This window comes from Myxocyprinus asiaticus, chromosome 13, assembly GCF_019703515.2.
Source record: "Myxocyprinus asiaticus isolate MX2 ecotype Aquarium Trade chromosome 13, UBuf_Myxa_2, whole genome shotgun sequence".
Lineage (NCBI taxonomy): Eukaryota > Metazoa > Chordata > Actinopteri > Cypriniformes > Catostomidae > Myxocyprinus > Myxocyprinus asiaticus.
Genome location: NC_059356.1, coordinates 31509627 through 31524309, shown reverse-complemented (window position 1 = coordinate 31524309; position 14683 = coordinate 31509627). Strand labels below are relative to the sequence as shown.

Below are 14683 nucleotides of genomic sequence, written 5' to 3'. Positions count from 1 at the left end.
ACATGTTTTGTGACTCCAGTGTTGTTGTCCCACCCTTCCCCCAACATAATCTTGGTGTAATTTGAAAGCTAAGAACCTCAGCTTTGCAGTACAGTAATGTATTACATTTCAAAATCAATAGTTACGAACATATTCAAACAATTATTTATTTAATTTTATTAATTTTTTTTATAATACTCTTTTTGTTGAACTGCAATTTTTTTCTGCACTTTTTAGACATAACAGTGAATTATTTACCCAGACAAGCTAAGAGACAAGTAAAAATAGACTCGTTTTGTAGAAAACAACTTAAGGTAAGAGCTGATATAGAGTTTGTGTATATTAGTGGCTTACAGAAGCAGGGATCGGAGCAGATATTAGATTATTTTTTTTTTAATGCACTTTCATTATTCACAATTTCACTTTGAAATTCTTTGAAATGTGTCAGTGAGTGTTTGTGTGTGTGTGTGGGTGGGGGGAGTACGTGTATGTAAGGATGCATTTGTGTGTGTGTGTGTGTGTGTGTGTGTGTGTGTGTGGTGTGTGTGTGTGTGTGTGTGTGTGTGTGTGTGTGTGAGAGAGAGAGAGAGCGAGCAAACTGACCCTGTATGTACATCATATTGACCCTGTGGGGATGTTCAGAAGTTTTAGGCTGAAAAGTTGAAGTGACGTTTATGTGTATCGGTTTTAAAATAAAAAAAGCGTCAAACTGACCCGGAGTTGTGTCGTAGATCTTATCCCTAGTGTTGGGTTCGAGTCCACCTTAGTCGAGTCCGAGTCAAGTCCGAGTCTTTAAATAATCGAGTCCGAGTCCAAAAGTGGCCGAGTCGGACTCAAGACCGAATCCATAACAGTCCGAATGAATCTGTTCATGAATCTGAATTCAAATTGAAACCGTAAACTCAACATCAATATTTTATGCTTATTTTAATTTTTACAACTAAGAAAACTTAATTATCAAGATAAATGTAACAAAAAGACCTCTATATTTTATGTTTAGTTTCATAAAAAGCATACACTTTAGGTGTATGAAGACAAAACTGTGCTTCAACACAATTCTTATTGCGTTCTGTTGACACTTCAGTTATTTGTTGCTTTTTCCCCTCCACTCAAACATAGACTAAAGAAAGTGAAAGCTGTGTTAGTCATTAAAACCAGAGTTATTATTATTACTTCATTTTCAATTTGTCCTTTCAATTTAGTTTAGTTTTATCAAAAATGATCCCTATCTAAAGAAATAATATGTACTGAGATTTCTTTCTTGTCTCTATCTGCTGACTGGTTTGGGGAAATAATGAGTCAACACAGTAGTAATTAACACTCGCTGAGAAGGTACACGACTGACAGGATGACACAGAGCGCGAGCGCTAAGTGCATTACGTCATTGCCTTGGTAACCAGACACATTTCAGCTGATTTGCTGAAGACTAGAATGAAAGTGTCATCAAATCAAAGTGCGATGCAACAAAATTGATTTTCTTCTCTGCAAATGATACCAGAGACAATAGCAAGAAGGACAATGAGAGAAAAATTCAGTGACCCTACCAAAAACTGGGACTGTCTTGTGTAATAAACAGGAATGTCTGGTCACCCAATCTATAATTAAATTATAAACACAACATTTCGCTGCCCAAAATAACATCATATTTCATTGTGCATTTTATTGTGGAAAAAAACTGTAAAAGAACATATTTTAAGCAGCTTGTCAATGCTTTTAAAACAGACAAACAATAAATAGGTGCTGTTTATCTGTTTTTCAGCTGTAACAATTTTTTTTTTCTCGACTATTTAAAAAGTTACAGTATATTCATCAAGGACCAGTTTAAGTTGACAACACTGCGTGGACCACAAGAGACTACAGATGCCTTTATGTGTGGATACATTACACTAAAAAAGACTTAATAGCCCAATATTAATAATATTTTTCTGAATTTTTATTTTGATATGTTGTTTTAGTAAACTGTGAGAGACATGATGTGGGTGACTTGACTTAATGAAGTTCTTAACCATGATGAAACTGCGATGTGAGCACCGTCTTGGCTACACAAACGCAGTGTACGATTTTACCAGTTGTCAGGTCCCGTGCCGTGCGAAACTGCCTTGTAGTTTCTAGAACATTGGCTACATATCCACCTTTATGTATTCGTCATGCCAACCACCTCAGTAATCAATGTTATACAGCAGTCTCTGTAGTAACATTCAAGTGGATTGGTTGACTGAGTGTGCCGCTCTGCAGGTGTGTTTGCTCAACACGGTGAAACAAACTCTGGCTACATCTATGACATCAGGGGGTGCTACAACTGCTTGCAGACAGCGTGTCCATTTATTTCTGTTTCGTTACTTTTATTTATTTATTTTGTTCATTGCATCACAAATCAAATGCCATGGACACAGCCTGAAGAGTCCCAAAGGCTTGAGTCCAAGTCAAGTCCGAATAAAAATGCATCCGAGTCCGTGACATTTCCAAGTCTATTAAAATTGGACTTGTGACTCGGACTCGAGTCCGAGTACGAACTCGAGTAACCCAACTCTACCTATCCCTTCTGACAATGTATGTGTAGAGATCTTAGTGTGTAGTGCCATAACCCCTGATCTTTTCTTAAAAAAATGTTCCATATGGATCTGCTTAGGTCTAAATTTCAGTTTGACCTTTACATCATTCAGGAGGTCACAACCTCACTGAGGAGCTCAAGTTGCTGTCGAGAGCAGATCCTATCCATGCAGCAATGAACACTCTGTCTCGTATGGCAATGTGTTGAACTGAATTGAATTCTCCACGTGTATCTCTACTTTAATCTTGCCCCAACCCCATGCTTGTCCTCAATTTATTTCCTTCTTCTTCCAGCCTGATGAGCTGACTAATATCCTGGAGATCTGTAACATAGTATTCACCAGCATGTTTACTCTGGAAATGATCCTCAAGCTCACTGCCTTTGGCTTCTTTGAGTATCTGAGAAACCCCTACAACATCTTTGATGGCATTATTGTGATCATCAGGTCAGTAAATTCCATTTCTAGCATGTTTCCCTGTAAAAAGTAAAAAAAAAATATGTAATTGGCTTGAAGCTGGGTTCTCATGATCATGGAATAAAAAAAAAAGAATAAAACAAAAATTGAAATTGAAATTGAAATTGTCATAGTGTCATATGTGTGTATTTGTGTACAGTATATACTGTATATACTGTATGTATATGTCCTTTAATGACCAAAAGGTCATGGAAATTAATTAGTGGAAAAAGCATGGGAACACAGTTGATGAAAATTGTATAGTGAGTTTTTGATTGATTGTATTATGTGATTAAAGTGCATGATTAATTGTATGTTTGAATCAATAGAATGATATGATTATGTGATTGATCATATGATTGATTTTTCTAAAGCTGCCAACAGTTATAAAATTTAACTGAAAGGCTAATGACATTGATCAGTGTTAATCTACACTCCTCTTTGTATGTGTGTGTGTAGTGTGTGTGAGATCATCGGGCAGTCTGATGGAGGTCTGTCTGTCCTGAGGACATTCAGGCTGCTGAGGGTCATAAAGCTGGTGCGGTTCATGCCAGCTCTGCGCAGACAGCTGGTGGTCCTGATGAAGACGATGGACAATGTGGCCACTTTCTGCATGTTACTAATGCTTTTCATCTTCATATTCAGGTGGGCAACCCAGTATATTGTTGCATATGTTGTTCCCTCACTTTGTTGTTGTTTTTTTTCAGACACTGAGCTCTACGCTACTTCTATTGCCCTGTGATGAAGTAAAACATGAAATTTAGCACTTTTGCGCTAAGCAACCAAAGTCCAATGATGATGCATGAGAAACAAGCGAGTAAAACATTGCAGTTTTGAATCGCAATACACTAAACGTGAAGAATCGCAATCTTATCGGATCACAACCCAAATATCAATATAATATCATATCGCTAAGTACTCCTAGTATCTAACAATACATCTAGGGTTACAAAATGTCCCACACCTGACACCAGCTCCTCGCTGCAGCTGGATCATGGCAACTCTGCATGGATGAGCGTCTCAGCTGCGCAGGCATTTGAAAGTGTGCCTTAGCTTGGGCTGTGAGTGACAGGCTCATTTGGATCAGTGTTAGATTGATGGAGAACAGAACAATAACACTCAAGCCCCTGGTGCCCACTGACTCACCCTATTTTCCACTGCAGCGCTGTAATTCCAGCAGAGTGCTCTGAGACAGATGGAGACTGCTGCAGGACTGAGTGTATAACATAGTCCCCATGATCCGTCTTTCCTACTCACATTTAGCTCTCAGTGTCTCCCCCCCTTCTCGAGCATCTAAATTTATAACCCCTCATCTGAAAACAATGCCCTGATTTATGTCTCTTAAATGGATCAATTTGTCCCCAGCTTGCGGGCAGAGTCAACAGGCTTTTGTAACGGTTAGCAGATTCCCAGGATGATGTAAAGTTGGAGGAAACACAGACTGGAAGCTGTAGGTGTGCCAGTTATTAATTCTTTGATCAGCTTCATCATCTCGGGGTGAATTTCATTTGAAAGTTATCATCACTATGCCATTCTCACTCTGAAGGACGCAGGGTATTACAGCATCTTGTGTGGAAAACCATAACCAAAACAACGCCTTTTTATTTTTAATTGGAATCATGTACCTTAATGATGTAGCACCAAAATTCATGGTTATAGTCATTAAGATAAAGATATTGCATCTTTGTGACTTTAATTTAAATTCATTTTTTGGATTTTATATAGTCTCTCTGTGTTGTTTAGTAGAAACAAACAAACATGTAAATATGTAAATTCCTTAAATGAGCAATTGAGCATTATGAAATCCCAGGAAATATCTTAAATAATTTGTTCCAAACCTGTATGGCTTACTTTCTTCCGTAGAACACAAAAGAAGAATGTTAAGCAGAATGACAGCCTCAGTTATCATTAACTTTCGTTGTATGGGAACAAGATGCAATGACAGTGAAAAATGACTGAGGATGTCAGTCCTCAACATTCTGCCTAACATCTCCTTTTTAAATTCCATGGAAAAAAGAAAGTCATATGGTTTGGAACAACATGATGTTGAGTACATGTAGAGAGATTTCATTTTTGGCCGAATTAAGTAAATTACCATAGGTTTGAAATTGAATCGTGAGGACGCGCCACACATGATCGTGTGATTATAAATGAAAAAAACAAAAAAACAAAATCAGTAACCATCGTATGTCAAAGAACCCTTTGCTAAAATATTATGTTGCTCATTTTCATTTGGAACAACCCTATAAGTTCAATGGTGCAAAAATGCCATTTGGAATTCACCCTCTCTGTTGCCAAGAAAAATACACAAATGTAGAAAAAACTTCCTAATTTACATGATCTTTCACTGGGTAGTTGGTATGTATGTAATATCACTCATGTGTCATCCATCTGTCTGGTATTTAATTCTGAATTCTGTTATCTGTCTCTCTCTGTGTGATCTGTCTCATCCTTGGCTGCTGTCCAACCAGAACAAATGTATCCTCACATAGGACTCATATCATTTTTATTGGCTTATCTCTGGCAGACTCATTCATCTTTGCATCTCACATCCTGTTGAGGTCGTTTGGAAACATACGATATCGGAATAGCTAAATATGAGTATAACATTGAAGGGCGAATTCACAAAACAGTTGCAGCACACATGCAATGCATATTTCAGCACAAAAACCTGTGTCTTATTCACTAACCACCCATAATCCCACTTAACCTGTTGCTAAATGCATTGAAATAGCATAGCACTGTGTGTTTTTATATGAATTTATTGTCATTGTTTTTAGTGCAAAAATGCCTAAATTCTGTGCAAATTAGGATTAGTATAGATTGAGCCTTATTCGCAAAAGTGGGTACTATTTGCCAGGAACAAGTAACATTGCACTATTATCACCCACCTAAAATAATTTTATTTAAAGGTGATGTGTGTGTTTATTTTCTATTGATCGCGGCTTCAGTAACTTACCAAATGATGGAGAAGAGTGTTAAAACCAGCAATGTATCCAGACGTCCGATGTAGTCGAGCGCACTTTCGACACTTAAAGAGTCGATTCATGCGCCTGGATCACAGTGGTGCAATGATAATGTACCGTCCCAGTATATTGTGCCTTATCGCAGTAGTCTGCTACAACCCAGCAGTAAGAACTGACCCGCAAAATCTGGAATTTCTCCATGAAAATGTAAAAGTTTTGGGCATGTTTACATGTTACAAAGCACACATTCATTCTTTAGTGAATTACAGCCTTAAGAGCTTTTTCTTTTTTGTGTGTGTCTTTTGTTTACAGTATTCTGGGAATGCATATATTTGGCTGTAAGTTCAGCCTGAAGACAGAGGCTGGGGACACGGTACCTGATAGAAAAAACTTTGACTCCCTGCTTTGGGCCATTGTCACTGTGTTTCAGGTGTGTATCGCTCTCAAAACTAATCTAATTTATGAAAGTATTGCTGCAGGTGACAAAAAACACAGGGCAACTGGGAGTCTGGTGAAAACACATTTAATCACAAACACCTGTGTATTCTCTATGGAGTTTAAATGTTTAGACAATATCACAGTAATGGAGATGCTATTACATGTATAAATCTTGCTAGGAATATATTTACTATATATATATATATATATATATATATATATATATATATATATATATATATATATTTATATATATATACTGTATTCTGTATGTGTGTGTGTGTGTGTGTGTGTGTACTGTATATATTTCAATGTATATATAGAAAGCTCAAACAGATTTTCTCCCTTAAAAGCTCCTACTTAAAGGGCTAGTTAACCCAAATATAAAAATGTCATTATTTACTTATCATAATGTTGTCCCAAACCCGTATGACTTTCTTTCTTCCATGAAACACAAAAAGAAATGTTTGGCAGAATGTTAGGCTCAGTCACCATTCACTTTTACTGCATTAGAAAAGGTGCAATGAAAGTAAATGGTGACTGTGGCTAACATTCTGCCTAACATTTCTTTTTGTGTGCCATGGAAGAAAGAAAGCCATAAAGGTTCGAAACAATATGAAGGTGGGTATATAATGAATTTTTTTGTATTTTTGGATGAGCTAGCCCTTTAAAATAGTATTTTATAATGTGTGTGTGTGTGTGTGTGTGTGTGTGTGTGCAGATCCTAACTCAAGAGGATTGGAACATGGTTCTGTATAATGGCATGGCCTCTACCTCCCCTCTGGCAGCCCTGTATTTTGTCGCCCTCATGACCTTTGGGAACTATGTGCTTTTCAATCTGCTTGTGGCCATCTTAGTGGAAGGATTTCAGGCAGAGGTAAAGTACACATCTTAAGGCATCAGGGTAATTGAGTGTTTTGGTTGATACACAAAACAATCTCAGATTTAACCGAGGCAATAATTTAAGTTTAGCTGCTGAATATGAAGTGTCCATTTAAATATGTTATCTAGAAAAACAGCTTCTGTTGACTGTAACGCTTTTCATAACAGGCTCAAATTTGTGCTGGTGTTTAGCAACAAAATGACAGCAGAGAACATGGAGTGGCTTTAACAACTTAACCACTGGTCTGGGGCATTCCACAGGTTCTCTGGAGAGTTTTGATGAGGTTGAATATATTTTCAATGTGCACTGGCATCTACAGTAAATAGGGCTCCACAGGCAGGTAGGCAGACTGCAGGAGTAGGTTATCTCTCACGGGACATTGCAGATGTGGGCCTCCAGGTTATGGTCTATATCTGAGAACTCTGCGAGGGTGAGTGGGGAACTAGAGCAAATGCAGTTGACTTTCTGGGGAGGGCATAGAGACTGACATATCTATTAAAAAAATGCTCATGGCTGTTTAGTAGTTTTCCCTCTTTCTCATCTTTTTCTTGCTGTCTCTACAGTTCTCTGTTTCTGTAACTCAACCTCTCTTCTCTGTGTCCTGTTCTGACTTTGTGTCCCATTTTTTTTGTTTTGTTTTTTTTTCTGTCTGGGACAGGGTGATGCTAACCGCTCCTACTCAGATGACGACAGATCCTCTTGTAACTTTGAAGAAACAGAGAAAAAGGACTCACTCCAGCTGTCAGGTACTGAGCTTCACACTGGCTATGGAACTGTTATTAACACGCATGTATACTTCTGGACATTCTGTACAGTACTGTAGTTCAGAATAAAGCCTAATTTATACAAGTTGAACTTTTTTCTCCTGAACGATCTAAAGCACCTTAGGTGAACGAAGCATGTGTTTATACTACGCACAGCGTGGTTTAAAATGAGTTTGCTTCTTTATCTTATTGAGCTTGTCATGGAGCGCTTCCCGTTTTTGGTGACAAGTTACTTTTGAGGTGGCCATGTTGTCTTTGTAAAGTTTGTGTTAGGCATTGTATAAAAAGAAAGTGTACTTTTGAACAACCTCGGAGAGACAGGTTCCAAAGTTATTCATTTTTAAAGGAATCTTTCTGGGACATTTGTGGCGTAATATTGATTACCACAAATATTAATTTGGACTTGTCCCTCTTTTTCTTTAAAAAAAGCAAAACTCTGGGTTACAGTGAGGCACTTACAATGGAAGTGAATGGGGGCCAATTTTTAAACGTTAAAATGCACACTTTTTCAGAAGTATAGCAGCAAGACAAACAATATGCATGTTAACATGATTTTAGTGTGCTAAAATCAATTACTAACCTTTTCTGTGTAAAGTTATAGCCAATTTTACAACTCTGTTGCCATTGCCATGGGACAGTGGTGGCTCAGCGGCTAAGGCTCTGGGTTACTGATCAGAAGGTCAGGGGTTCAAGCCCCAGCACTGCCAAGTTGCCACTGTTGGGCCCTTGAGCATGGCCCTTGACCCTATCTGCTCCAGAGGTGCTATATCATGGCTGACCCTGCACTCTGACTTATGTGAAAAAAAGAATTTCACTGTATATGTATAATGTGTGATAAATAAATATAATTATAAAATTAATTAATTATATGAAGATACAATATCAGCAAACTCTAAAATGACTGTAAAAATGACAATTTAAACAACTTTACAGCTCAGATATTTCACAAGTTTTAACAGAAGAATTAATGTGTTTTTATAAAATTATAAGCTTCACATTTCTGCCTTTAAACCTTCAAAAATTTGCCCCATTCACTTCCATTGTAAGTGCCTCACTGTAACCTCCATTTTTGCTTTTTTTAAAGAAAAGGAGGGACGAGTCAATTTTATTTTATTTATTTATTTTATTTTTTGTGGTAATCAACATTATGCCACAAATGCTGTTGATTGAGCTTAACTTGTATTGAACCCGGAATATTCCTTTAACATTAAGATTACAATCTTCTTAGCTGATAGACGCTATTGTAAACAAAGAGTGTCACGTCTAAACCACACCCCCGATACATTTTAACCAATCATCAATGCTCTTTGAGTAGCCGAAGAATGTCAGGGATGTGCGTAAACAAGAGAAATATCATCAAGCAAACACCTTAGCAGAACAAGATTGTCAGTGCATTTCATCATGATTTTAAGGGGAACTAAAACAAGCCTGTTCGCACAGTAAATTTAAATTAGCCTTAAAGGGCTCTCTAAAATTTGAGGCTAAAACATTGTATTCTGTCTAATGTGACAGTAAATGTACATTTACTGTTGAAATGATTGTTATTGCCACAATGCTAACATTTTGAAACAAATACCAAATTTGATGATTACCATGGCAAAAATGTAAATTAAAACACTTGTTAAACACTCCTTTATTTGAAAGTATGCATAAATATTTACAAATGAAATTAAAACGGATAAATGAAATAAGGCTACCTGTACATGACTGGGTGTTCCTGGAAGGTTACAAAGCAATGTCAACATAACCTAATTAATATCCAAACACTAATCCTTTGCCATTAGTAGGAACTGTGATTTTTCCACCAGCATACTGAACTGAGCCATTATTACCAATTTTGAAGAATTTTTGTTTGTTTGTTTTTTATATTGACTTGAGTTCAGAAGTACTTTTCACATCATATGTGAAATTCTAGCAAATTTACATATAATAAAATTATAATAATAATTTGAAAAGAGACCTATACATTGAAAAGTCCCTTAAAAAAAGCTGGCTAAAAAGAAGGCACTGTGAGATGCAAGGACATGATGTTATGAATAATGCTTGTACACACCGAAGAGTTCAGTGGCTCCCTGCAGACAGAAGATGTACTTACAAGCTCCCACCAGTGTCGCCTGGCTTGAAAGGAGGGTCTAGATATACCAGAAATCACAGAAGCTTGAAACTTTAATAGGCTTGACAGAATATACTTGTTTTTAATTCCACACTACAAACACAAAACAAGTTGTTTTACCTCATTGTGCCTCGCGATAAGCCAGCTATTGTTTCTCAGGGCTCGAGTGCTGTGCGCTGTATCACTGTATTAAAGTGGTGGCTGGTACTTTTTAAGACTTGGTAAACTTTTGTTTTGGTGGCTGAAATGTTGTTCCCAAAAGCTGTTTTCAATTTAATACACAAACATTAAGAAATGACTTAATGAAAATAATTGAACAACCTCAGAACTGTTTTTGCAATAATTAAAAATGCTAATAGGCAAAAGATTAAACAATCTCCAACCGCTGTCATTGTTTGACAGAGGTGCCTTTACATTTCAAAGATTGTTAATCGGGTACATCAATGTTTCAATTATTGACCAATTGTTTGCAAAATCCCATGCATTTGAGAGCTTGCCCAATCATCAGATAGAGAAGCCAGCCATCCGATCAACATCAAAAATGAATGTAGAAAAATAACAGATTACATTACTTGAATGGATTATACATGTAAATTACAGCATGGATTATCTGTACATACATTAAAACTGAAGTGTGTGATTTCTGCACCAATATTGCACCAAACTGAATTGCAAAAATGACCACAGTTTTCAAAACAGATTCTAAAAATGTTTCCCGGTTTTTCATTGGTTGTACAAACAGAAGTTCCTGCCCAAAACTCACACCATTGGTTGAGCCAGTGTTGCTGTGTAGGCCACTCAATTAAACATAGTGATGTTTTGATAGTACCACTGTATTACACTTTTGGGTGAAATCAACCTACAAATTATGCAGTTGACTGCATATTAAGCTGGTATATGAGAATGAATTTTAACATAAAAAAATTAGACACATCAGCTTTAAAATGCCTCTGGTGTATATGCCATGACAAAGAAAGAATGAGAGTGTGTATTAGTTTTGGTATGTATGTTTTCCTGTCTTTTTTGCAGATCCTAAGATTTACACTTTGACCCCTAATGGGCATCTGGACATGGCACCTGCACCCATGGCAAGGGGCCTGTACCCACCTGAAAGATTGAGCTTTGCCCTTGGTTCTCGCAAGAGCAGCTTGAGCTCCCTGGGCAGGGCTAGCCTGGAGCAGACGACTCTGGTAAGTCATTTTACACGCCGCAGTCAACCTGCCATTCATTAGAGGATCTTGCTTTCCAAGAGGGCAGTGTGGCTGTATCATACCACTCCAGTGATTCAGAAACCTCTTTAAAAAGCACAAAGAACACAATAATTATCCATCAACTCTGCATGTATTAGCATTTAGCGAACCATTAATAAGACACTTACTCAACACTTAGACAGCCATAACTACTCGTCTAGCTCGCACTTTATTTGCATACACAGAGAGGTTCATTGAGTAGGCACTCGAAAAGCTGAGAGCAACTTATAAGTGGGATAATTATTTTATTTTTACAATGGTTTAAATAATAACAGTCTTTGTGAGGAGGTTATTGTTCTAAATGGTAAGTGTGCTCTGTGTGTGTCAGTGTCCAGGACGAGCCTCTTTGTACCACAGTTGGGGTCAGCCTGCACGGCAAGGTGTATGGAGTCGCAGATCAAGTTGGAACAGCCTGGGCCAGTCCTCCAGATGCCTGGGAATGGGAATGGGGGGAGGAGGGGGCAGTTTAAGGATCCGTAGCCCTCATTCCCGCCCTGCTGAGCAGGAGTCCCTGCTGTCTCCTCCGCCCCCTCCCCTGCATCCTCCTCTGCTCTCTAGAAGTTTCGTCCCACACAGAGAACGGCGGGCGCTCTCTCTGGAGCTCCCAGAGCCACTGCAGGTGCCCGGTCCGGCCCTGCCTCCTCTGCATCCCCGCCAGCACAAGAAGAGCTTCTCTGGGGGGCTGGGAAGCGTTGGAGAGCACCAGGACTGTAATGGGAAGACACCCTCAGTCCAGCCACAGATCATCAATGAAGTCTATCCTCAGGTCAACGCACGCAAGGACAGGGAGGATCTGGATGATGAGCTGGATTATGTAAGTTTCCAGTGAAGCATCTGAGTGCATTCTGGATTCCTTGTGGTCCATGAGTTGATTTTATATTACATCTAGAACCTAGAGGTAATCATTGATTATGCGTTTAAAGGATTAGTTCAACCAAAAATTATTTACCAACCCTCTTGTCAATAGAAACTCATTTGAGTTTCTCTCTTCATTGGATTTTTATCTCTTTACCATTCAATGAAAGTGAGAGGGTATGGTTTCAAGCTCCAAAAATGATAAAAAGCACCATAAAAATACAGTAAAAACAGTCCAAAGGACTGTACACTGTATTCCAAGTCTTCTTAAGTCATACAATAGCTTTGAGCAAGAAACAGACCGAAATGTAAAGGGATAGTTCACCCAACTTGTTCCCAACCTTTATGACTTTCTTATTTCCAACAAACTCAGAAGTTTGCAGAATGTTAGTCACCATTCACTTCATTGTATGTAAAAGATGGAAGTGAATGGGGACTGAGGCAAAAATTCCCTTTTTTTTTTTTTTTCACCAAAGAAAGTCAAACGGGGTTGGAACAAATTGAGGAGGTGTATATGATGACAAAATTGCACTACATAATTGGGTGAACTATGCTTTTAAGTTGTTGTAATGGCACTTTACGGTAGAAGTCTGCATTCCCATGGAACTCCCGCAGGACCCGATTAGATTTATTGTAGTGCAAAATTAATTCTGAGCTGAAGGCAGGAGCGGACAGTACTTCCAACGAGTGGTGTGCGGAAGTGGGCGGTCAGAAAAGAGCCTGAAAAATCTGACATGGACGTATTTGTTATTAATTTATGAAAGCAATAAAAAAACTATAATTATTATTTTATTATACAATTAATTTATTGTTGATAACAATAAACAGAAAATACGATGTAAAAATTTGCTCACAGCACGTGCATCAAATTATCCAATATTTAGAGCAGGCTATGCAGGTAGTCAATGCGGTTTTAGAAGAATGGCAGAGTGTGGAAACAGTGTGTCATCAAAGGATGTGAAACTCGGACTGGAAAATGGTCAATTTAGTATAAAGAAATCAACCTCAGGCAAGTCAGATGGGCATCATGTCACGCGTCATCTGATAATAGCAATAACAGAAAAATAAAACATTCTTTGTGTACACTCGTTGTCTATTTAGCTTTTGACCTATGTGGAAAACACATGCAGGCTTACAGGAATGGGAGCAGTCGGAAAGAAAATCACTGTGGGCTGAGAGTGGGTGAACATGGTGAAAAATTCAGTGGGAGCGTTCAAGTATGGGATTGAACTTGCAGGATCGGCCGGGAGCAGGACGGAAATAACAGTCCTGCGCAAACCTGTACTATATGGTGCTTTGTCATTTTTGGAGCTCAACGTCCTACACCTCATTGAATTTCATTCTATGGTGTTAACTTTCTGTTTCTTTAGTATTCAATGGAAGAAAGTATGTCATGCAGTTTTAAAACAACAAGAGGGTCAGTACAGTAAATGAGGTGTACAGAATGTTTTTTTTTTTTTTTCTTTTTTTGAATGAATTATCCCTTTAAATGAAAATCTTAGTGGATTATCTGAGAATTATTGAGGAGTTAGAATTGTTGCGGGCCCGAAAAAAGTAACTTCTCCGCAGTGAAACAATCCACTAAACAATTAAATTCTCCCAATTAATATCTGTTGATGAGGAACACTAACAGATGGCAGTAGGCTCTCAGTTTTGTTTTATTTACAGCCAGACTCTTGTTTTATAAGCAATTAAGAGTAACATTATGGCAGCTCCAAAGGGACCTGAATCATTGGAAAGCTCTGTTTCATTACCGCTTCAACTATCGAAACCATTTTCTAAGAAAGTATTCCCACCCTGATTCATGCAGAATCTCATTTTGCAGACACACATCTGTACGATGCCACCAGATCATAAACTGATATACAGAATACAACTTTTTCTGTTGGCAGAGTCTGTGTTTTCGCATCCAGAAGATGATAGAGGTGTACAGACCAGACTGGTGTGAGACCAGGGAAGACTGGTCCATCTTCCTCTTCTCTCCTCAGAACAAGTCAGTCCTTTCACTAGCATCAATACATTACAATCATTACAAACACTTCACCAAAAAAAGCTGTTGACCTTTTTTACACACATGATTTATTACAGTGGTTAACTGGCAGGTTGCAATCCAAATATGGGTTGCAGGTCTATCCTGATATGGTCATAGACAGCAGGGGAAAAAAATTGTAAATGCAAAAATTAAAATGCAACCATATAGTCATATATAGGTAAGATAATAAACATAAATTGACTCATACATTTTTTTAAATGCAGCTGACAGTGCCTCTCGTATCTTTTGTTATTGACGTCAAAGACTGTGCATCCAATCAAACTCGTATGTTATTTTGATGCAAAGTTACTTGGTAACCTAGCCAAATTAGGCAGATGCAAACAAGGACAGGTGGTGTGACATGCCCTCATCCTCGAAAAACCAACACTACACAAGGT

General features: G+C 38.0%; 1 protein-coding gene across 1 annotated transcript in view; it reads left to right on the top strand.

Moving 5' to 3' along the window:
- The window catches only part of LOC127450696 (voltage-dependent T-type calcium channel subunit alpha-1I-like), a 231779-nt gene that overhangs the window by 166633 nt on the left and 50463 nt on the right, over window positions 1-14683 (top strand). The window contains exons 10-17 of the mRNA XM_051714981.1: window positions 2824-2975; window positions 3444-3629; window positions 6263-6380; window positions 7110-7265; window positions 7930-8017; window positions 11178-11338; window positions 11727-12212; window positions 14146-14246. Of these exons, the coding sequence (XP_051570941.1) occupies window positions 2824-2975; window positions 3444-3629; window positions 6263-6380; window positions 7110-7265; window positions 7930-8017; window positions 11178-11338; window positions 11727-12212; window positions 14146-14246 (1448 nt within the window). The remainder of the gene's footprint in view (window positions 1-2823; window positions 2976-3443; window positions 3630-6262; window positions 6381-7109; window positions 7266-7929; window positions 8018-11177; window positions 11339-11726; window positions 12213-14145; window positions 14247-14683) is intronic.